This window comes from Zonotrichia albicollis, chromosome 6, assembly GCF_047830755.1.
Source record: "Zonotrichia albicollis isolate bZonAlb1 chromosome 6, bZonAlb1.hap1, whole genome shotgun sequence".
Lineage (NCBI taxonomy): Eukaryota > Metazoa > Chordata > Aves > Passeriformes > Passerellidae > Zonotrichia > Zonotrichia albicollis.
Window position 1 is genome coordinate 54,031,071 of NC_133824.1, and position 25,073 is coordinate 54,056,143.

General features: G+C 39.5%; 1 protein-coding gene across 3 annotated transcripts in view; it reads left to right on the forward strand.

Annotated features, from left to right (window-relative positions):
• Nucleotides 1-25,073, forward strand: part of SYT9 (synaptotagmin 9) — a 70,061-nt gene that overhangs the window by 15,426 nt on the left and 29,562 nt on the right. For all 3 annotated transcript variants that reach the window (XR_012580925.1, XM_074543823.1, XM_074543822.1), the window contains exons 2-3: nt 17,453-17,804; nt 20,897-21,443. Coding sequence is in view for 2 of the 3 variants with exons in the window: in XM_074543823.1 (XP_074399924.1) it covers nt 17,453-17,804; nt 20,897-21,443 (899 nt within the window). In the remaining variant the exon portion in view is untranslated. The remainder of the gene's footprint in view (nt 1-17,452; nt 17,805-20,896; nt 21,444-25,073) is intronic.

Consider the following 25,073-nt stretch of genomic DNA (forward strand, 5'->3'; position numbering starts at 1 on the left):
ACAAGGTCTTCCTGAGAGAAGGATGTGTACAAGCACCTGAGTCTAAAGGAAATATTTACAGTACTATTCCTGTAATTCAGTTTTAGATATTTTTTTCTCCTAATATAATCAAGCTATCAGAGAGTGATGTTATTTTCTTCTTTCAACCTCATTTCTTCATTTATTTTGAGGGGCCATGTAGAACCAGAACAAGAAATAGATATTGGTGGGTGCCTCATCTACCTGTGTTGGCTGACAAAGAAAAAAGTACCAAGTTCCCAAAGCTATCCTAAAATCATTCTGCTGAAGTGGCTGAAAATTTAGCAAATCCCATCAGTGTATTCCAGCTAGCAAGAAAAGTGGGGTGTATCTCTGGAGAAATGAGAATCCGCATTGCTATTTTTAGAGACCAGAAGTTGAAAACACTGTGGCTATAAATTTACCGTCCATTGTGTTTGTTTTTACCTTACAAGCAGCAGAACTTTTTAAGTTCTTCGAAGGCAAGGAAAACCCCAGATCTGAGAGCAATCCAGCTGAGAAAGTCTTGGAGGAGGAGAGAAGACATGAAAGCTCAAGTGTTTCCACTTCTCTTAAGCATCCCACAGCAGTGGTGTCGTGGTTTTTAGGAACAAGGGGCTGACACCAACATCTCCTTCACACTCCTTGTAATTCTGGCAGGGAGATGAGGAGAGCAGGGGTTCTCCCCTTGGAACAGGCCCAAGGAAGAGCAGTCTGCAGGAAGAAGGTTTCAGGGCTGGTGATCCCTTCCCTACATCCCATTTGTTTGTGTGCATCCACCTGGAGAGCCTGGTGCGTGCATCATGTGAAAAGGGTACCACTGATTGTAATTGAACTCATCTTAAAAAACTGTGCCATACCCTGTGATTATAATTTCTCTCTCTGGTAAGGTTGTTTATCTTCTCTTTCTTGTTTATTGCTCGAGTGAAGCTAGCACATTTGAAATTCTGTTTTAGAAGTAGGATACTGTGCAACTGGTGGTATTTCACTGCAGAATAACCCCCAGAGGGATTTGTAATCCCCTGGTACTATCATCCAGTAGTGAGCCAAATTGAATAATGAGCTCGGTGCTATGAATTCAGCCTCATGCTCAGCCTCATTCTGCATTGCTTAGCATTGCTTGGAAATTAATTAATTATTACTCTGTATTTATGCTGTCAATGACATCCAGAGGCTGGCCTAAACACTCTGGAGCAGTAAACGTACATGCAGATATTTTTATGTACATGCAGATATTTTGTTCTTCCTCTATAAATATGTGCTGTTGACTGTCTTTTAAAGGAGCTGTTACTGCATCTTCCCCACAGCCAGACAGTACATGCTGGACATTGCACAATGACACATAGTTTGTTATTAATGTTTACAGGATTTGGAATGTTGTAATTGATTTTGGCACTGAAAGTGCAGTCTGGTAAATTGCTTGTCACCCTTGTTTCATCCCCAGTCTCGTTGAGAATCTCATATGCAATTAACCATAATTGCTATACTGTATTTATTCTGAGGCACACAGCACATTGCTGGTTTGATGTTTGCTTCTCAAAAATGGTGAGTTAATTGCTTACCAAAACACAACTCAAAATAAGGGGACCTTTGTGGTAAGGGACTTTTCTTCAGAGTAGAAAATTACAGAGACTTAGCTACCATCCACGTTCCAAACTCATGGCCCTCCTATACTTGAAATCTCCCTGACTTCAGGGACAGGAGCTTGTGCATAAAGGCAGGACAAGTCCATCTCCATTACCAAACTGTGGGACACAGCAAGAGGAGCTGGATTCTCTGCACACCAGGACCAAAGTTAACGAGTTCTTGTGCTGTCTGTAAGACTGAGCAATTCCTTCTACATGTAGAACTGGAGTTCTTTAGAGCAATGTATTTGCTCCACATCCTCGAGGTCACAAGGTAGAAGCAGCACTGAATGGCTCACATGAATTCCTCTGCCAGTTTATCCTGGCAATATTTGCTATTTAAGCAGCCAAGGCTCCAGAATTAGCATGGACTGTCTAGAAACCTCAATAAAATGAAGAGCTTTGCCAAGAAACAGTCTAGGGCAGCAAAAAAAAAAAAAAAAAAAAAAAAAAAAAAAAAAAAAAGGGAAGCCATTCTCACAGATCAACAACAGGAATCTGCAAAATTTTCCTTCCCAGGACTGAAGAGCTGCATTGTCTACTGCTCTCATCCAGAGGCTGGATGCTGGAGGACGAGTCTGGTTCTCAGCTTTAGGATGAGGGCACCTGCTCTTTTCATGTGGTAGTGGATTGGTTGGAAATTTCTAATCAGAAATTTCATTGCTATCCTTGCCAAAGCAGAGGATACTCTTCAATTCTTCATGTTAAGAAACTAGCTGTTCTAATTTTTTCTGGAGAAAATAATTTCAGGAGGCAAGATACAGATCCAACTTAATTAAAGAAAATGTAAATCCAGTCTAATACATTTTATAGTAGGGAGTGTAGGTTCTGCTTGCTGCAAGCACAAAATATCTCCAAGAGTCTGGATTTGACAAATAGTGGCAATAATTGTACATCTAAAACATTAAAAATATCTTTTATCAGAATGCTGGATGAAAAAAGGAATTTTTTTTCAACTCTTGCAAATTGAAAAAAAGCAAGCCTAAATACTATGAACTGATTTCCAGGATATTCAAACTAGTTTAGATCTTACTTTTCATCCTGTTAATTATTTTGCTATTCTCCATTCAATTAATTATCAGATTAAGGTTCTTATGTAATATGTAAAATGGTCTTTTGATTATAAAAGATTATAAAAGAAGTGCTGCAGTTTGCTTCAGAAGAAAGCACAGCAAGATTGAAATCTGCAGAATTCCAACTTGGAAGAGGCTGTTAACTTTGACAGCAATTGCATGTAGCAACACAGTTGCATATTCCACAAGAAAATGGGGTGTATCACTTGGGGCATGGAAGACAACTACAAATCTTAACTGCAGGAATCATTAAAGATTGTACATAAATACCATTCCTTGGATTTTTTGCTTAGATCTTCCAGAATTGCTACACTTATCAAAACCTCTATTTCATAGTTTTTATTACCGATGTTGATTATAACTGATTTGGAGCTTTGTAGTTTGCACAGGAATGATATGAACCAAAGGCCAACAAGATGATTAGAGAGATGGGGCATCTCTCCTACAAGTTAAAACTGAGAAAATTGGGGTTTTTCAGCCCAGAAAAGAGAAGGTGACCTAAATGTGGCCTTCCAGTACCTGAAGGGAGCCCACAAGAAAGAGGGAGAGGGACTTTTCACAAGGGCCTGTGGTGACAGGACAAAGGGAAATGTCTCCACACTGAATGGCTGTGGGTTTAGATTAGATATTAGGAAAAATTTCTTTGCTGTGAGGGTGGTGAGGCCCAGAGAAGTTGTGGGTGACTCATCCCTGGAATTGTCCCAGGCCAGGTTGGATGGAGCTCTGAGCAACCTGGTCTGTTGGAAAGTGTCCCTGCCCTTGGCAGATGGCTTGGAAGTAGATGGTTTTTAAGGTCTCTTCCAAACCCAAACCATTCTATTCATGATATTTCAGTCTTCATGATTCAGTGATATCAGTGATTCATGGTATTTCAGTCTTCCTAGAATCTAGTCTGGAAAAAAAGAGAAATCCTTCTGCTTTACAACCTAAGAAATGATTCTCAGCATGAGGTGTTTTTACTCTGCAGGGTTGGTGACGTGGCTTTTCAGCTGCCTGTATCACCTTCCTTCTCCAAAATCTGTTCATCCTCTCAGTCCTTCACGTGTTGGCCGTGTGCCTGCTGAAAGCAGGTGCATTTGGAGAAATGGCAGCTTTCTCACGACTCAGTTATTTAATTAACTCCTTTTTAACCGGATTTTTTATTTGGAAGAGCTGTCCCAGCTGTCTGGCGGTCAATACCTTGCTTGTGGGCTGAGCAATGCTTGTCAGGCTCCCTGCCTCCCTTCTCTTCAGTTGCATCACGCTTCTCTAGAAGCAACTGGAAAGCTGCTAGACTCACAGTGAGGAGTGAGAAGATCCAGGTTCCATTTTTAACTTTTCAGCCTCTTTTCCAGAGGCTCACCTTGAGAGCTGTGCTGTGTCGTGGGTTTCCATTCCGTGTCTTGGTTTGCCTGTTTCTAAAAAGATGTTTAAGTAACTTGGACAATTATAAATGGAAAAGCTGCTTAGTGATTAACAGTTTAATCACTGAGATAATTTAACAGCTTTGTTCTATGGTCTACTTGGTATTGTGAATAGAAAAACAAACAATTCTTCAAATATCCACTAGGGTTTCTGAACACATTTTTGTGCTGTTTGCATTCCATTAACATTCTACTGAAACAGATTTATTCACAGTGGTTTTAACTGTGTCTGTCCAGACACATTCTTATGCATTCTCACAGCTTTCATGAGTAAATCTTGATTTAAAAAAAAAAATAATTACCCTATCAACAACAGCAGATTCATTGATTATTGAAATAAGGACAGAAGGCTATCACTTATGTCCCAGATAAATAGCAGAGGTCACTAAACTTAAACAAAGACTGAAAAAAAATAGCTTGCAAATTGCTCTTTAAAACATTATAAATTACATCTTTCTGATGAGAAATCTGAATTTTCATATCTTTTCCTATTAGTATGATATTTGAAAGCACCGGAGAAAAATATTTTTAATGGACCTTCCTGTCATAATCCTGGAGGTCAATATTGTAAATTGATGGACATTAATGAAGTAACTGTGCATCAGAGAGGTGGTCTGGAGACTTGCACAAGAAAGTGTCAACTCCTCTTAATCACTCCTGAAGAGTAATTAAATGAGTCCTTAAATTGGGCTCTCGTAGGTGCTTTAGATGGTTTACCTTTGTAATTCTGAACTCACTGACAACTGATGACATCTTCATTGAATCAGCATAGAATATTTAAGGGTGGAAAAGCCCCTTTAGGATCATTGAGTCCAACTCTTAAGCCAGCCCTGGGAATTCCACAAAAACCTGGCCCTGAGTGCCAAGGTGCCCTGGACACCTTTCAAACCCCTCCAGGGAGGGAGACTCAGCCCCTGTAAGGTCAAGGAGCGAAGCTTGCATTTGGCTTTCTCTCTCAGCTCCTTTCAGCTCCATCAAAACACAGCAAGGGCCTGTGGCTCCAGCCATCCTACTCAGCATTAGTCATTTTTTAGACCACCAAAGCCCTCCAGGCTTATGTTAATAGATATTATTTATTAAGCTTATGCCAGTGGTCGTTTTATATGTATTTAATACATACTTCAGAATCTTATCTTTCCACCCATGCTGATGTATCTTAGACTTGGGATGGTCTTGTGTGAGTGTGTATGGCAGAGGGGAGGGATGGAAAAAGGGAGAAGAATAGAAAGAGAAGGGGAAACTTCTCAACACACAAAGCAAAGTAAATGGGTGTGGATCCATCTGCATTGTTGGAAAAATGGAGTGTATGAAGTCTGCCTGTTCATTGTCATAGAGGGAAATAGATTAAAATCTTCAGGACAGTTTTAAGATATTAACAATTCATATTTTAATGGCTGGACATTTTTACATGCATCAAATTAATGCACTTCTTTAAAGTGGTTGATACCCTTAAATAGAGTTCAACATGCAGCCATTGCTGTAAATGACTTTTTGTATGAGCACAACAGCTTCTGATCCTTTCTCTGGCCTTAGTCTCTGGTGTTCAGAGGTTTCCTGAGTTGTGGCTCACAGTGATTTTAAATATCTGAAATAAAAACACCTCCTGCTTTTCTTAGGTGCAAAATCTACCACAAGGCCCCTTGCAGCTTTTGAAACCTCCAGAGAGATGCAAGGCTAATGTGCTTGGTGAAGCTACTATCAGCCTTAAAACCCTGAAATGCTGAAGCATTACTATCTTGACCTTTATGTCAAGATGAATGAAAAATAAATTAACTTCTAGGACAGCAAGCCCTTCTGCAGGGCTGCATTTGTTGGAAAATGTCTGGTTTTACATAGAGGCAGAAAGGCAAAAGTGGGCTGTTTTTCATAAATGCTGAAATATCTTAATCTTGATAGTTGCCAGGATTTCTAGCCTTAAAGAATTAGTGATTGATATTGTTGTATGGCATTTCTGGTTTATTATTCTGTGGGTCCAAAGCTATGGGTGTTGCTAACAGGAAGGTACCAGAGGGATCAGGGTTGACAGCATGTGGGGTTATACCAAGTCTCATCTTTGTCCCTTGTCCCCCACCTGTCTCCTTGTAAAGATTCGTTTTCCTCATGAATCCAGCAGATTCTCAGCAGCTCCTGCCCTTTTCCCAGTGAGTGATTTGTTGAGTGTGGCAGGGCCGTTTCCCCAGGTAGAGGTGCCCAGTTTCACCCAGGAAATTTAAAAGCATATTCATACACGTAGGGAATTTAAGGGTATATTAATACTCTAATCTTCCTGAGTCACTGACAGAAGTTTTGCATCCCATCCGTGAACTCTGACATTTATGTTGGAGAGCAGCAATCCCATGGTTGCTTCACTGGTGCTGAAGTGCATGGCTCAGATTTATTGTCATCTTGATTTTTTTCTTCCTCTTTTTAATCTATCACAGCTCAAAGTGCTTAAATCAGCAGCTGTAGAGAGTAAGGCCCTGAATTCATCCCTCAGTGAGCTACAGTGCCTTCAGTTTGCTGTTGCCTGAGAAAGCTGCAGAATTGGAATGAGAAACACAAGAAGAAAAACCCCTCAAGCTTTCCAGTTTCAATTTTATATTCACTACTAAATACAACATGAAATGATTGAGTTCATAAGAAATTGCTCTGTTTACAAGAGTTGTTGCTTCTTGTTCTTTCTACAGATTGCTTTTAAATAAAATGTCTTGCATGGCTGTACAATTAAACCCAAGAAAACAGCAATCCAGATATATTCAAATCTTACTCAAAGCATACATTCTTTAGTATATGCTTTGCAAAAATAAGCAAGTTGAAGTTCTTTTCTGTATTCAGATTTGCCAAAATTAGGAAGGCTTCCAAGAGCATCTTAGCTTTAAAATAATCCATGTCTAGGAATGAAAAAGAAGAAGAGCAGTCTGAATGATAATATTACCAAATCTGTTTCTCAGTTCTGTTCTTTAGCTGCTGCATTCCTAAGATGTTTCACTTCAGATTTCTCTTGATTTTCTCTGTTTTCATATCTGTTCTGCAGTTTTCTCTTAGACAGTGCTGTTGACAGACAAGACATTTGGACTTGATCTTAAGGATCTTTTCCAACCCGAATGATTCTATGATTTTATGACTTCCAGAATTACCCACTCATAATTCTGAAAGTCTTAAGATATTTCTTTTGCTCTCTATCAGTGGAGTATGAATTGAAAAAAAAATATATTCCATATTTTTTTTTAACAGTGAATTCATAGTAGACATAATTTAATGGTACATTATTAATTCATTATCTTTTCTAGTAGTAAATATCCCTGCCAGTAAGGCTTTCATCACACCCTAATACTTATGGATCAGCCCAAAAATCTTCCTTTTATAAAGTGGGAACCCTTAATTCACAAAAAACAACAGACCCAGAATACATTAGCCGTGGCTGAAATATTTTTAACAGAAGTCAATGCGAGTATTGCAGTACATCTGGCTCCTCATCTGAGAAAGATAAATGCTTTCAAGGCTGCCTTTATTTCCCTTTGTGCCAGCAACCTCCTCTTAAAAGAAAAATCAGGCTAAGATTTTTAATCAGCTTAAGATGTTAGTGATTTGTGATGGCAACAAGCAATTATGTTCCTCCTTATCCATCTCAGTCTATGCAGGCAACTTTCTTGAAGTCCCTTGTGAGTTTCAACACTCATGACAACCTTTTTATGATGTGCCAGTACAGAGAAAGCAAATGAATTTTGGCTCTTCCTTCAATGTAAAGCAAGTATTGCAAATATTGAAGCACTGTGGAGTGCCAGACTCCCATAATGTAGGCTTAGAGTCGTTGATTCTGAAAAGGAAGCTAATGAAATAATTGACCTCGTTTCCATTGCAAGCAATCTGACTTTAAAGAGAAGCTTGCACTTCTACTCTATGTAAATTGTCCAGAAAAGTAATACTGTCTTATTTCTTACATATTTATTTTGAAAACCCCAAAACCAAAATACACCTAAAAATTAAGAAAGGTTCAAAAATAGATATTTTTTTAGGTTATTCAAAATCAGAAAGGCTAAGGGTTTCCACTAGACATAATAAGATTATGGAGGAGAGACCACTGGTATGTTAAATTCAGTGCTTCTAGTAGGAAAAAAATTGGAAGTTTGAAAGAAAAATACAGATTTTGACTAGAAATGTATGAGCAACACAGCTCCTATTAACTATTTGTCTCTGAGAAAGTATCTGTTAATCATATTCATCAGGTTATAGATTTGTGTGTATATATTTAGGTTTCAGGTATTAATGTGAAACTTCAATGTTGTGGAAGCTCAAACAGCTCTTCATATTCTTTAGTGCTCTGTCTACATCTCCCAGTCCTTTGAATTAGTTTAATTTCCCAAATTTTGGAAGGTGGCCCTGCCCATGGCAGAGGGGTTGGATGGGATGATCCCAAACCATGCTATGATTTTATGATCTCTCTAGCTGTTGTTTTGAGCACTTTGGGAGAATATTACTGTACACTTTCATACAAATGGGAAGTGAAATGTTGCTCTGTCATTTCCTCTAGTACTCTAAAACACTTTACTATTATTGCAGCTTACTGGGCTTTCAAGGACTATAATGGAACCTGGAGCTTTTTGGCATGGTTCAAATGAGCTGTTTGCTCTTCCATAACCTGGGGGCTTCCTGCTGCTGGCAATATATACAGAAATAAATGGCAATTTCTCTTCATTATTATTCATAGGGTCATAATATTCAAGATTAATGTGAGCTCAGATGGCTTAGTCATTAAAATATTCACAAATCTTGATGGTTTCATAATTTTTAACATGCACAATTTGTCAAAAAAAATTTCTACTGGAAAATTTCTCGTAGGTTATTCTTTATTCATTCTCCATCATTCATTTTGCTATTAAAACCTTTCATTCTGCTAATGAGGGAGCATACACAGTATTTGCCAAAAGTGACTAGTCATTTTGTTCGACTAGATGAGAAGTTAAATTCTTCAATTACTGCAGGAACTTCTACTTTGCATTCCATAAAAAAAGCCAGGATAAACACTTGCTAAACATTAATTAACATCTCTGCTTCACTTTGCGAAGGATCCTGCAAGAAAAAGAAAAGTCAAAGTGTATCACAGGAATTGTTTTCTTGGAATAAATAATCTGATTCTGTGATTTAACACGTGCAAAGAAGAAGCAGAAAAAGTCACAGGAACTTTAGTCCTACAAAGCACAACTTCTCACTGTGAAGGACCTCACAGGACTGATGGTCACAGGAATTTGCAGTGTGAGTGTCTACCCCCAAAATTTCTTTTCCACTATCAATATCACCAGCTTTTCCTTTTAGCTAAAACATAACCATGCCTCAAATGTCAAATGGCTTTTAGAAGATTTCATGTTCCTTTGCTCCAGCTACTTTTCCTGTCCTGCAGATGCATCACTCCCCATGATTTTTCCTAACAGGGTAAAATAGAGCCATTAAAGCCATCTCCATACACAGAGGACTTGAAAATCTCACATGGTGTCTTTAGAACTGCTGCCCTCTCTTCTGTTATATTTTAATTTATAGATTTTTTTTCCCCCAGTTTATAATTTTTTACACTCAGCATTACAAAACCACAGGTATACAGTAATTTTGCACATTTTATCAGTTGTGTGAAGTGTGTATTGAAAGAGAAATCAATAATAAGCAACAAGAAGCAAGAATGAGGCATGGGAACCTGGGAAAATCTTACTGCAGACATGAAAAATTCTTTTTTCTACTGCACTTTGTGACCATGTCACTTGTGGAGCAGAAGATTTCATTTCCACCAGAGGAACAGCATCATTCCTTGTCAGTAGATACCCCTGCAGGATGGCAGGGAAGAATGCAAGCCCTTGGACATACGACTCCTCTCAAGTCTGTCTTTAAAATTCACTGTTCATGCAGCCAGCTGTCTGATTAGGGAAGGCTTTTTTGTCACTTACAAACTGAAGCACAGTATTATGTGTCAGCTAAGTTGTCAAAGATATTCACATTAATGCAGACTAAATATATTAGAGATCCGCTGTGTAAACAGTAATAAATTCTTCTTAGAACAAGTTCACATACAATTTCAATTGTAATTAATCAACTATCTGAGTGTGAAATGACCTTACCTGAATTACAAACAAGACATTCTGCTTACATAACTTTTCGTCTTAATAAGCACAACTTTTATTTTGCAAAACAAAAAAAGGTGTAATTTACTATGTTTTGAGTACTTTGTTCTTGTTACTTAATGTCCACTGAACAATTTGCTTTAGGTTTTGTTGGTTTGTTTATTTTGGTTTTTGGTTTTGGTTTTGTTTTTTTGCATAAAGCTTTAGTCTTCTGACCTTATCAATAAACTGTTATGTCAATCTTATGTCAGTTTGGAGTTGTATCACAGTGATTCCTGCTAGAAAAATACTCTGCACAAACAAATCTTTCACTATTTTTGCCCTTTTTATTGTGAATATTTTGTATGGCCATTTAGTAACTCTGATTTCATATTGAAATTGTGCTGTGAAATTTATGTAGATTTAAACTGATTGACAAGTACCTTAGTGAAGTCCTAGGATTATATTTATGAGGCTTAGTTAATGTTAAACAGTACCTGCAAAAAACATTAAATTTGTAACCATAGCAAAGCAGATGAAGAGAAGGCACACACTGATAAAGTGGAATTTGTAACACTTTTCAGGAATAAAAAGACATGCAAGCCACTCAGAGGATTAGAACAGTGTCTTAACCAACACAAGAGCTTTACATACCCTAAAGCCTACCTAGAAGATGTAGAACACACAACCAGGGAATAAAAAAAAAAAATCACTAAAAGCTAATAACAGCCTCAAATACCAGTGAGACCCAGCTACAAATACATTTTCAGAGCATGGAGAATGTCACTGCCATGTGAAGCCCTGACACTGATCTCATTGAGGCCAGCTTTGTTGGTCCACACTCATAAATGTCAGGGTCAGACGCAGGTGGAGCATGTACGGGTTACAAAATGAATTTAATCTGAGATTCCTTCCCCTGGTTTTCAGCTGCCTTCCTTTAAAGAATTGCCCTGAAAGTTTCTAAACGTGGTATTAAGGATAATTAACAGCATTTCAGAGAAGAATACATTGGCTGGGAATTATTCCTCTGTCCCAGGAGTCTTTGCCAAGGGACACCTTCCATCCTGAACAAATGCCAGTTATGTTAATTAAGGAAAACTTGTGAAGCACAGAGGAAACTACAGTGCAATACCAGGCTAAAACTGCTTCAGGTACTTGATCCTAACCCTTCTCCAATGGAAAACTTGGGGTTTTAGGTTTAAAACCTTAGGGTTTTAGGTTTAAAAAACCCCTCCAGTTGTTCCTGCTGTACAACTACTGAGCTGAATGATGGCTACTAGCCCTCCATGGATGTATTTGCACAAAAGAAAAACAATTTAGACTGTCAAAAGCACAGCTAGGATTTCAGAAGTAGGCGCTGATGTTTTCGTTGTTTTTCAAGAAACTGGACTTCTGAACATATTGCTTAAAGCCTCCCCCCAAACAACAAAAAGGTAATGAGAAGAGTATTTTTTTCCTTCAGAAAATGACAGCTTTAAATTTCCACTGAATTTGGATGGAATCATATTTGCAAAGATTGATCTGTCTCAATATATCCTATATTCTAGTAATATGATTATTCAGAAAAAAAATGAGCTTCATTCTTTTATTTGAATGCCTTTTGCAATTTGTTGGGTATAAATAGGGAAAGATTGCTTGTCTTGGACTAAAAATATCTGTATTGCAAGATTTTGAATTGCTAAGGTTTGTTTCACCACTTGCCAGCCAAACTTCACCCAACAGATCCACTGTGTATTACAATACTTCTGGAATATTAGAATAGTCATTTTAATAAAAATGATAGTAAATCAGCAGAGAAAAGAAAGCCTGTTGTACTTTGATAAGAATGTGTAAAGAACTCTCCCAGTTAGGATTCTAGTAAAACTCATTCAACCTCGAGTTAAACCAAATTACAGCCAGTTTTTTGGGAAAGGAGTTCATTTGGAAGAACTCCAGTCACATCCAGACAACCTACAACTTGATTGTCTAAATAATTACATTATTGATCAGCAGTTCCTTTGATTAAATGTCATCTCTGTGCCTGGATGATGAGAAATTGCCTGTTCAGTTGTTTTTTATTTATCATATGTTGGCTCTCATTTGAATCTTTTGGAGGCAGACAAATCCAAACAGCATAATTTGTGCTTTTTGACTCCACAACTCCAATTGCATGTCTAGACACATAAATTGATCTGCATTAGCTATTGACCTTTCCCATTGTTGGCTAATTTAGATATTTTATTTTGTATAAAATTTAGCAATCCAAATGGTAACTTAATAAATACAAGAAGGGAAAAAAAATTCTTCAATCCTTGTTTCACATATGAGAAGACAAACACATTTCTGTGTGTTTTGCTTGTCTGACTTTTTGGTGAGATTTTTCAGCATCAGAGTTTTAGAGGGTAAAGCACAACCATTTATTCCAGAAAAACAAGTCACAGGCTTGCAATGTGGTACTGTCAGTATTTGAATGGAATCACTACACATTAATCTTATCTACACAACACTCATGCACTATCCATGTAAAAGTTCAAGACAATTCAAATTCTTCTAGAACAATCTATGATTTTATTCAAAGTCAGTATAAAAGTTTATGTTCAGTGGATCTGTACTAAAAACCTTTGAAATACAAATAGAAGCATCATTTAATTTCCTTTTTTACTAGATAATCTGCAAAGTGCAGCTGTGTCTTACAGCATTTGGTAATTGTGATCTAAAAAATGTTACCCACTTAGTATTTCATCCCTGCCAAAGTGAGATTATGCTATGAACCTGCTTGGTGGCTCTCAGACATTGGAACAGGCTGCCCACAGTGGCTGGGGAGGTCTGAATCTTTGGAGAAATTTCATCAGGGCATATTCAGTGCGAGGTGACCTTGCTTGGGCAGAGTGTTGAACTAAATGATCTGCAGGGTCCCTTCTCCAAAGGTTCTGTGATTCTCTTTAATAGGAGAATCTGAAGACAAGGCAATTTGTATTCCTATCATACATTCCTTGACAGAAAAATTGGGATTTTTCTTTTCTGTGTAACAGATCTACTTTAAAATGTAAGTTAAAAAAAAAATCTAAAAAGATTCAGCATTCAGCAATGACCAAACTGAGTCTTTTTGATAAAAGGGCTGAGGGGTTTTTTTATCTCACTGACTGTAATAAAATCTGTCACAGAAAGAAAGTTCATCTCTCCAATCTGTGGTAACCATTGATGGTGTGACCCACAGGTAGAAAACTCAATTTCGCGTGATTTTTCCACGTCATTTTTAACCTTGTGATTGCTACAAGAAAAAAATAACCAAACCAAAACCAAACAAACAACAACAACAAAACAAACAGATTAAAAAAACCCAGAAAAAATTATTCTGATAGGCATAGTAGATAAATGAGTTGGAATTCAGTAGAATAAGAAGAGGGAGAAGAATAAGAGGGATTGAAACGATTGAAACATGGAAACCTGGTCAAAAATTGAATATTGCGTCAGAGTATCTGTAAGAAAATGCCATGAGTAGGATATTCAGAGAGCCTCTGTCCATCCTGGAAACCATAGCTGAATTCCTGGTGGTTGGAGCTGCATGGAGATGGTGGCAGTGCCTCCTGAGTCCTCTAACAGTGAAGCCACAGCCTCAACAGACAAAGGATTAGAGACAGCTACCAAATCTCAAGAATAGTTTCATCTGGGGCCACCCTAAAGGTCTGTCCTCTTGTTTTCTGTCTGTTCAGAGGCCTCCTTTGCTGGAGGGGAACACATTGTCCAGCAGCAACATGCCATAATCAACATGCCATAATCAACATGCTGGAATTCGGGAGCTCAGCTCTCAGTTCAGCCATGATGACAAAGGTAAAACTATGAAATTTTGACTTGGGATTCATATCAAGATGCTTGGCTGGCAGCATGGCATTCACAGAGGGGTTTCTGAGGAGCACTTTCTGTGCTGCAGATCTCATTTCTGTGAGGACAAAGTAGTAAAGCCTTACCCTGCTCTCAGTACAAAGCAGAGGAAATCACTGGCATCAGATGAGTACTGCTACCACAGGAGAATACAGCTAAACAGGCTTAGAAAAACTGAGACATCTGGAGAGATGGAGTAAAAATTACACAGAAAATACAGTATGGAGCAGCACAAGTGGTGAGTAGCAAAGCAGCTCAGGGATGCAGCCAAAAATCTCCTCACGTGGGACTGTGCTCACCTCAGATGTTCACCATGGATCTGCACTGTTGTTGAAAATTGCCTGCCAGGCACACAGGATGTGAAAATTACTGTCTGATGAAAGGGAAAGGCTAGGAGCACAACCCTTTAGTCTGCTGTCTTCCACAGAAGCAAGATGGATCCGTGATGGTCTCTTTCCCACCCACAGAAACAAGAATTTCATACAAAAACTTCTTCCTGGCACAAAGGAGTCAGGAAGAAGTGAAGCCGGGATGATGGATAAACACTCCCCTCTCCTGCTGTGAACTGCACTGCTTACTGCCCAGCTTCTCACAAGCAAGCTGTGAGATGATGGTGTTACAGATGTTATTAAAGCCCCCCAGACTCTCCAAATGAAAAACAGTTCACGTGGCCCCCATGTGTTCCTTCTCTCAGGGTCTGTTCTCTAGAAAACCTTCTCTGCTAAAGGCACCTTCAAGGTAGGGTAGGGGACTGCTGGTCTGCTTTTCAAATTGTTCCTCACCTTCATATTCACACACCCTTATCATTGGGCAGTCTTCTGTTCTCACCTTGTAATCTTCTGGCTGCTTCTGATAACTCCAAATGTCTCATTTCTTTCAATGCTGGGTCATTTAATTGAATCAGTTCTTTGACAGAAATGGCCTTTTTGCAGACCTCTCATGTATTTCTTCCTTCTTCTCCAGGGAATCCAAGACAAATTACTTTATTCTAAAGGCCGTCTTTCACTTCTTCATCCTTGATCCTCAGCTTTTTAATCAAAAAGGGGTTGTGCTCTGCCTCCACTGCCAGATTTGTTTACCAATAAATATTCAAAAATTATCAAGAACTACCATTCCACTCTCTCCCAAATTCCCTTTTATGCATGGGAGGAATTTCTTTAATTAATTTTAGCTCTAAAAAAACTCTTTGCTCTAATTCCAAGCAGCTGCTGTGCTGTCCCCACTCTTAATGAGCTTTGCCTTGATATGACTGGGAGAAGGACAGAAAGGGCCATGCTGGCTAAAATTGTTTGAAATTGGTTTGCAGCATGCAAAATAAACTGGACAGCTCCTGTGTGAAATGGATTGCAGTGTCACTCCCCCCACTGTGGAAATTTAATCTGGCTGGATGGTGAGAATGAGACTCACAGCAGGGGCAGAAGGTATTGACTTTTCCCCTTTTCAAAAAAAATGTTATTTTTATTTTGGAATGGACCCGGGCTGTTTCATCTGAATTGTCATTTTTAAATAATTGTCTTAGTAGAAGAAGTACATTTCAACCTTCTGCCATCCTTTGAGAATTCAGGCTGGCTGTTTGCTTAGAGAGATGCAGCCTGACACTCTGAACCTACACACAGTGTGAAAAATTGCTTTGATCAGCTTGTGTTTATAATTTAAGGCAGTAAAATAGAATCCTCACTAATTGTGTTCAAGGCATGATGTATTGTGTAATCCACAGAGAGTTTCATTTCAAAAACATTGTAACCACAAAAACAGCTGTTCCACTGAGTCATTTTCCCAACCTGCAACTTAAAGCAAAACATAGCAAAACCCACTCCCAGTAACTTATTTCTGTTGATGGAGTAGGATAATGCTGGAAATGTGGGGAAAAACAACAGAAAACTCATCTGCACATTCCTTTTTATACCAGAAATTTGGAAAAAGAAAAGAAAGAACCTTTGGAGTTAAAAAATCCAGTAAAACCTCAGTTTTGAAGAGATATTGGTATCCTAATTAAATTACGAAGAGCAAGCCATGCATTCATAGTCAAAAATAATTTGCAAATATAGGAATGAGTCTAAAATTATATGGAATGGAATTAAAATAATAAACCAAGATACAGCAGTGAAATACTTTAAAAATTCATGTCACAGAGGTGCTTGTGTGCATATTTTCATGCTGTTTAAGCCTAATACAGGCTCTGGAAGAGAAGCTAGTAAGAACTGGTAAACAGGTGGAGGACATGCCCTATATGAAAAGAAAAAAAAAACCCCAAAAAGATAAAGTGGACTGCAGGCACAGCTTTTTCATCAACAGGAAGTTGAGTGAGCAAGCAAACAACCCTTTTCAGATTTAGAATGACCTTTCATCTCACCCAGTTTGTGGAGGGTAATTTTAAGCTAGGTTCAAGTCTTATGTCGCCCTGATTTTTTAAATTTTTCTAAGCCTTCTGATGTTTACATTCTTGTAACGAACTTTCTCACACACCTTCAGTAAATATCTTATTGTTTTGCATTCTTTTATGGGAGAAAAGAAATTTGATAGACTGTTGGTTTGTCCAGTGTCATTGGAGAGGTGGCACTGTCACCCTCCAATCCACTGTCACTTTTAGAAATCTGTAAATGTTGGAGCCATGTCAGAACTCAGTGCATCCCTCTGGGTGTCCAGAGTTGCCAAGGACCCCACCAAGGGGCTTGGAGACCCTGGCACACAGCCCAGAACACCTGGAGATTTGATTATGACCCGTCGAGCAAATTACCAGCTTTGTATGAGGGCCTGAAAGTCACAGAAGTTTCAATAGTATAATAATAAAATTATCACAGGGTGAAAATGTAGATGTTAGGATTTTTGGAATGGGGGTTTTAGAGACAAGATAGAGGAATCTGGGCGTGTCCAGCCTTTTTTCTTCTCGTTCTTCTCCATTTTCTGCAGTGATGTTGACACTTGGGATTGGTTTAGAGTAGAAGTGCACTGTCTAATGTGGGTGATAGGTGTTGGGAATTAAGTGTAAATATGTTATACGTAGTTTGTAGTATAAAAAGACAACACTGCCCTGGGGGCAGTCAGAGTGCCTGAGCAGATCTTGACTGGGCAGAAAGAAAATTTAATAGATAAGAATTAATAAACAACTTAAGAATGAAAACTGAAGAGCTCTGACTCGTTCTTTGGACGTGCAGGCCAAAACAGAGACCTTTCGCACATCTCGGAGCTGCAATTAACAACTAAACTCCGAGAGAGTCAAAAATTAAAAATTCTCTTCACCTTGAGAAAGCTGCGTGACCGTGTTGTGTTATTTCGTGTCCTATAGTGACAGTCTTATACTGAATTCCAAGCTGTTTGGGGGGAAAGAATTATTAATTAGAAAGGAAATTTGCAGCCCAGAGGCGTTGGGCTCCGCGTTGGCGCTCTGGAGACACGGAGTGACAGGGATGCGCTTCTCTCGTTCTCAGACATCTCCATAAGCCTGCTGTCCCTGGTTGTCACCGCCTGCGGCCTGGCCCTGTTCGGCGTGTCCCTGTTCGTGTCCTGGAAGCTGTGCTGGATCCCGTGGCGGGAGCGGGGCTTGCCCTTCGGGAACAAGGACAGCAAGCAGGAGCCGCTGCACTACGCGGGCGCGGAGGCCAATGAGCGCGACTACAGCGAGGAGTTCCTGGGGCAGCCCGCCGCCTTCCCCGAGGCCTCCATGAAGATCAGCCACACCTCCCCGGACCTGCCGCTGGACACCCAGGCGGGGGACAAGGAGAACTGCGTGCCCAACGCGCGCATGCAGCGCCAGACCACTGAGCCCACCTCGTCTGCACGGTCAGTAGCTCCCTTTGGTCTCTGTTGTTCGTGAATACGGCCCAAAAAAACGCGGCGCACGCTGATCGGAAAAAGGGTTTAATTTTCTTGCCACGTTCCTTTAAAAATATATATTGATTTTTTTTATATATGTATGTGATGCTATTCACAGGGGTCTTAGGATGAGGGAAGAGACGAGGATCTGACTCCACGTTTCAGAAGGCTTGATTTATTATTTTATGACATATATTACATTAAAACAATACTAAAAGAATAGAAGAAAAGATTTCTTCAGAAAGCTAGCTAAGAATAGAATAAGAAAGAACAATAGCAAAGGCTCTGTCTCAGACTCTGTCTGAGCTAGTTGGGCTGTGATTGTCTGTTAATTAGAAACATCTAATATGAGCCAATCAAAGATTTACTTGTTGCATTCCACAGCAGCAGATAACCATTGTTTACATTTTGTTCTTGAGGCCTCTCAGCTTCTCAAGAGGAAAAATCCTAAAGAAAGGATTTTTCATAAAAGATGTCTGCGACATATGTATGTATACACAAAAAAAATTATATATATATAAGTTGTTCACTGAGGGGCACAAACCTCTGTAAGAGCCAAAATGAGGGATGCAGGACTCCAGGCAGCTCTCCAAAATGCAGTTTATTCCATCCAAGAGGTTACAGCAGTCCAGGGTGGTTGGTGACAGAGCTGTGCCCACAGCTGTCAGCTCCAGCGCCAGGCAGGCCTGGAGACCCTTTGGTTTTGGTTACAGATGCATTATAGACTTGTCTTTAGGTTACAATGCATTATGTAATTTTCTTTGCTGAGCATCTTAATACAGCAGAACCAATCTATACCTTAACTATTATCTATGGCCCGTCATCACTACCATAATTACCATATTCATGTTACTGTTCTCCAATCACTAAAAGTTAGTACATTACAGTTTAAGCTAGAAGTTGTTTTTCAGTTTTCTTGCAGTGGAAAATTCTGAGACCTTTTTTCTACTTGCAGCATCAGCAGGCTTGTTTGCCTGTGCTCTGTTTCTGCTTGGTAAAAACATCTTGTTTGGGGTGGGTTTATCCTTTGCTCTAAGCCATAAAAACCCCTTCTGACTAACACACCCTTTGCCTCCTTGGTTATCCAGGAAGACTGGCTCAGCAATTCTTTTCTTCTATATCAAAACTTGCTTCCAACTCTATTCCCTTCATCAGACTCTACATTTAAGAATCTTTCTGCTAGGCACACATGTCTGTGAGACTTTCTTGTCAAACTTTCATCCTTCCCAGCAAACCTTGTAGGTGGAAGCGACTGTATCACAGTCCTGTTCCACTCTTCTCACAACTGGTGCCTTTTTGGGACTACCTAAAAACAGAGGCCAGACAAAGTTAAGGGACTAAAATGCAGTTATATTTATTGAAAGGCCTTCAGGTACATTTTGGGCAGATAAAGCCCCCCTCAGGGCCTATACCCAAAATGGATGACAGGTCACAGGTTTTCATACTTTTATAATTTTGGTCCATTTGCATTTTGGGGGTTAATCTTCCAATTACAGCTTCAGGTAATGAAGCCATTTACCCCCAGTTTGCTGCCCCTAACTCACTTTTTTTTACATCTCTTGGGGCCTGAGATAGTGAGGTGTCCTTGATTCCCAGGCCTGGAGAGGAATTTTTTTGCCTGACCCAACTGGGAGAACAGTAGCTAACACTCGATATAGAGTTTAGAGTTACACACTAAAGAATTGCAGGATTACAAATATATGAAAAATATAAAAGCTAAAATGCTAAGACATCGCAACTACTGTCTCATTGGTGCCTTTCCCTCAGGAGCTGGATAACACAGAGCCCTGCATCCTTTAAAAGCACCAGTACAGCGTAGATTTAGCTTGTAAAGCATATTCATTTGCACTTAGCACTGGTGCTGAACATTCAGTAATATCTCCTCAAAGATTTTTCCAAAGAAAAGTAGGGCAGGCTAATGAAACTCTTGCAAGAGTTAGAAATAGGATTAAAAAACTCATAGGTTTTAGCCACAATCATGACTTTGGGGAGAAGAGTGACTGAGCACAAGCCAGTGAAGTCTCCAGGGGAACTGGAAAAACAGTACATGAGGGAAGAGGTAAGGGGGAGGCTGAGAGTGTGTGCAGGGGCAGGTGAAAAAAGGATTATATTTCATACAGCAAGAATAAGGATCAGCATGTGAAGAGCCAGTAAATATCTGAGTCAAAGCAGATGCTCTTCGGCTGGAGAAGGTTCAGCACTAGCCCAGTGGCTCTTTGCTAGCCTCTTCTTTTTATTCCTCCACAGGATATTCTGTGCCTTTCCTGCCATGAGGAGCTTAAGGGTTGAATTTTTTTTTTCCTTTGGTGACATGATAATATTTTATCCTGGAAATGACTAATGTAGAGTCATAAGATTATGTATTTATTATGCAACAAGAGAAAAAAAAATTAGGATAGCACATATGAGGCTGTTCCTACTGTAAGCATGGGTAAACAGATATTTACCAGGAATGAATGAACAATTATAGCAGAGGAACTCTTGCTGATTACATTCAATATAGATAGCTTTGGATTAATCCTGTGCTGGCATTTTCCACATGCTCTTTCTTTCTGTGTTCAACCTGAGCTCCTAGGGCTCCAATACACTGAGTGATTGCTGCATATGAATAGGACAATAAAATGGAACTCATAGAAGATTAAGCTTTTACCTAATTCTGCTTTCCCATCTCCCCACCTCAACGGGGATTGCAAATTTGATTTTTGTTACCATCCATGAGGGAGAAATTTCAGTCACAGTAAGTGTGAATTATTAAAGCTAAAAGCAACTTTCTTATCCTCAGCTAATGAAAGTAAAGGAGCTTTTCAGCCTAAAGTACCTCAGAGTTTATTACATCAGGCTTGAGGGAAAAAGGAAAACAATTGTTGGGGTGATGAGCAAACCATTTCAGCCCAGCTTGAGACATGGGAACAGACACTGAAGGTCAGCTCTCACGAACGCTGAGCTGGTTCATCCCTTTGTCAAAAACCCGACCCCACGTTACGGAAACACCAAAGGTGAGCGGGATCTTCAGCGTGTGTGTGCACAGCCTGTTTCAATTCTCTCCCTTTGGCTTTAAGGCACAACTCTCTCCGGAGGCAGCTCAACCTGTCCAACCCTGACTTCAACATCCAGCAGGTGCAGAAGCAGGAGCAGCTGACGGGCATCGGCCGCATCAAGCCCGAGCTGTACAAGCAGAGATCCCTGGACACGGATGACGGCCGCAGGAGCAACAGCAAGGCCTGTGGAAAACTCAACTTCATCCTCAAGTATGACTGTGACCTGGAGCAGCTGATAGTGAAGATCCACAAGGCCGTCAATCTGCCCGCCAAGGACTTCTCTGGAACTTCGGATCCCTACGTGAAGATCTATCTGCTGCCTGACAGGAAAACAAAGCACCAGACTAAAGTGCACAGAAAGACCCTAAATCCAGTGTTTGATGAAGTTTTTTTATTTACTGTCCCCTACAATGATCTCAACACGAGGAAACTCCATTTCTCTGTGTATGACTTTGACAGATTCTCCAGGCACGACTTGATTGGCCAAGTGGTAGTGGATAATTTTTTAGATTTGGCAGATTTTCCCAGGGAATGTAATATTTGGAAGGATATTGAATATGTCACCAATGTAAGTATTATAATTCTTCTTTTTGAATTTTATTAGTTTCTGACTTTATTTCCCTAATCTGATTAAAACTGAAATTGTCTGCTGAATTTGTGAAGGAAAATACTCTATTCTCTTTCTCAAGCTTTGACCTTAATCCAGGGAAATTGACAGTACATTTTCAGTCCTCATTTCTTGTTCTTTGGATATATTAAAGAATGTTTTATGTAGGAGACAGTGGGTTTAGTCACTGCCCTGCTGATAGGGCAGAAATGCTGGAGAATATTTTAATCTTACTTAATCAGAAACTTACTTAAGGAAATATTACTTTTTCTTATTTTGCCTGTCTTCCTGTTTTGCATGATTTTTTATGTAACTTACAGCACACTAATCAGCCAGAACCGCAGATTCAACATTTCTTATGTAGCAATCTTCGGTTCTTCAAAAGATTGAAGACTTTATTCTCATAAAGTCAGAAAACCCCAGAGCTACAATCCAGCCAAACAGAGTTCAGACAGTGCTGTTCCATGAAAGCAGCGAATGGTTTAACACACTGAATTGGTTAACTCTTTGTTTGGCATCACTATATTCCCAGGGAAACGAGGAATGTATTTTAGAAGTCTGTATTTCAAAGTCTCTGTTATCAAGTTCTATGCAGGAATCCAAACAGGAATTAGGTATAAAATCATGGAAATTACTTCCAAAAAAAGAAGGAGCTTTCTACTCAGAGCAGGAGCCAACCCCCTTGTAGTGCCATTGGAGATGAATCCCACACATCCACGGGAGGACAGACCTTCGGTGAGAATGATACACTGCAGAAATCCACAGGGGTGAGGCCACCAGTGCCAAGTGTCAGGAAACATTTCATTTGCTGCGTCAAACCACACTCCAGTGCAGTGCACATTTTAGAGTCAAATAAACCAGACATCATTAGCAGTAAGATCAAAGGGTAAGTTTGTTAGACCTCGGTTCAGGAAAGCACTGAAACATCTGCTTAACTGAGAACATGAAGTCATTGAAAAGGAAAGGATTTTCTGAGACAAATAGCTTGCCTGAATTCAGACCCTCACCTTATACCTCTGTGGCCTGGTAACATGCCGTATGAAAGACCAAATTGATTCATTTATTATTTTTTCTTGGAAAATTCTTTATGAAAATGGATATTTTCCTGGCCTTAAGGAGAAGTCTCTGCACAATCCTGTCCCACAGGAGGATGGAAGTGCAGCAGCAGCACAAGCTTGGGGGGGTTAAGGGCAGGGGCACGGACATTCGGTGTCAGGAAGGATAAACCTGGCTTTTGTAGGAGAAGTTACTGCTTCTCAGCTGCAAGGGAAAAGTAAGGATGTGACAGAGCAGATGACAGTCATTGCAAGTGAAAGGCTGCCTTCATACAGCATTAAGTGTCCAAAGATCAACTTCATTTTTCACAGTCAACTGAAAGCTGAATGTGCACGCACACTGGGGCTGCTTTGATGTGAACAGGTCATTTTTCCCTGCTTTAACTTAGGCAGAAGATTGGCTCTGGTATTTTCTTTTGAATCACTTCTTCCAAATTTCAAAATGCAATGAATGTAAACGATGCAGCATATCGTTTACATTCAGATTTTCTGTAATATTTGAAATGAAATTCAGGACTGCAACATGAGTCATTTATTAATTCCTCCTGATCCCAATTCTCCCATGAAGTGTAACCCTGTTTATCCAAACAGAACACAAGCCCTGCCATCTAGACTTGTCACTGGCTTTCCAGCTAACAGAGGCCTTTTCAAAGCAAGTGACTCATGGCACATAGGAGACACATCCAATTTTGGGTAATGTGAGTTCTGAGATAAGAGTAGCAGATAAATGAAAATGTGGAGTACCCGGCTTACCAATTAACATTTCCCAAATTTCAAAGGTTAGAATTCATTCCATGAGGTTATGAGAAATACTCCACGCATCATTTAAGAAACTAAGTTTCAGCCCATTTTCTTGTCTGTGTAGCTGAGATTTCTCTCAGCCTGACAGCAGGAGCTGGATCCTGATCCAGGGCTACTCAGTGCTGCAGTGAATTCTCCTGTGGCTGCTCTCCAGGCCAGCAGGCAGCTCCAGAAAGAAATTTTGGCAAAGTTTTCAGCCCCATTGGGAAGTTTATGGTTGGAAACCAAAACTGTATCAACTGTAACAGGTTTTCAATAATTCATATTCGAACATCATCTTGTTTCAAATAATAATTAGGAGAACAGAAAAATGCTGGGCAAAGGCACTGAAGGGAATTCACTTTATGTAGGTCAGCAGAAAGTGCACACAGGAAGGATATTCCTAGGAAATGAATGAGCAAAAGGGAAGCTCCACACAAACTGCACATGACAGGTTTGACATACTTCTGAAGAGTACAATTCATTTTAATTCCTTGTGCATCTTATTACACTCCCAAGCAGCGAGCCCAAAGGCCTTTATTTTACATTCTCCATTTTATTGTGTTCTAATCCAATTTGACACAGCAATATAAAAGAACGTATCAAATCCTTCTTTGCCCAGCAAAATGTCCTACTTCAAGTGAGCACTGCAGATTATGCTTGAAATGTCAGCTTTACTGCAAACAATGCCATTAAACTGACCTATTATGCCATGTGCTTTCTTCTGTTTTCTAATAACACTGGAAGATGTTTTTTTCCTAAACCAGCAGTTTTCATTCTTTGGCCTATAGCATCTGTTTCCATCCCAGTGTTTGAAATTATTTTGTAACACAAACACAAGTCAGCATAAAAATTTTTTACGCGCTTAAAAGCAGTGTGGTGCCAAAGATGAATCTCCAATATCAAAATTATTGTTCTTCTAATCCAAGGCCCTCTGAACATAAAATCTCTCTCCTGTAACACTGACACTTTTTCCAAGCAGAAAAAAAGCAGCAGTGGGCTGTATAAAGGTAGAAATAATTAAGTGGATCAACTGTAACATGAGCATGAAATGAACAAGATAAGCGTTTTTTTTTTTATTATTTGCCAGTCAGATTACACTGGTTTCTGGCTTATCAAGAAAAAAAGATACTTTCTATTTTTAGAATTTTGGCCTTAGTTTCTCTTGTTGGCATGTTTTGTTTAGTAGCATCTAAAACATAGTCAGGGTTAGGGTTTTTGGTTGTATTTGTTCACGAACTGATGGCATGTTTGAAGAGAAAAAACAAGGTATTTCCTTGGCTGCCATCTTCAAACTCAAGTGGGATCAAGCAAAACCACATGGCTTTGTCACAAGACAAAATGGAAAACCATGAAAGAAGAAGGTGTCAGATAAGAAGCAGGAAAGTGTCAGAGGGTCCATTTCAGATAAAGGAAAACCTTCTCTTTCAGAAGGTGCCAAGTGTCCTCTTTCATAACTTGCTGTGTCCCTAGAAAGGAAAATCCTTGGCTTGTTAAACATCACTTGCAAGGCACAGAGAGCCAGCTGGAAATACAGCTCTGGTTTCTCCTGGCTCTTGGGATTCTCAAAGTGCTCAGATAAGCAGGTGAACTTCCTTGAGGAGTTTTCTCAACTTAGATGAGGGGGATAACTGGAGTAAGGAAGTCGTTTTAGCAGGTAAATTTGTGGCTTTGCTCTTAGAGTGTAATAGCTTCTGCCACTGATGCTATTTTCTCAGTTGTCAAATATAGTTATGTTTAATATCTAAGCATGGAA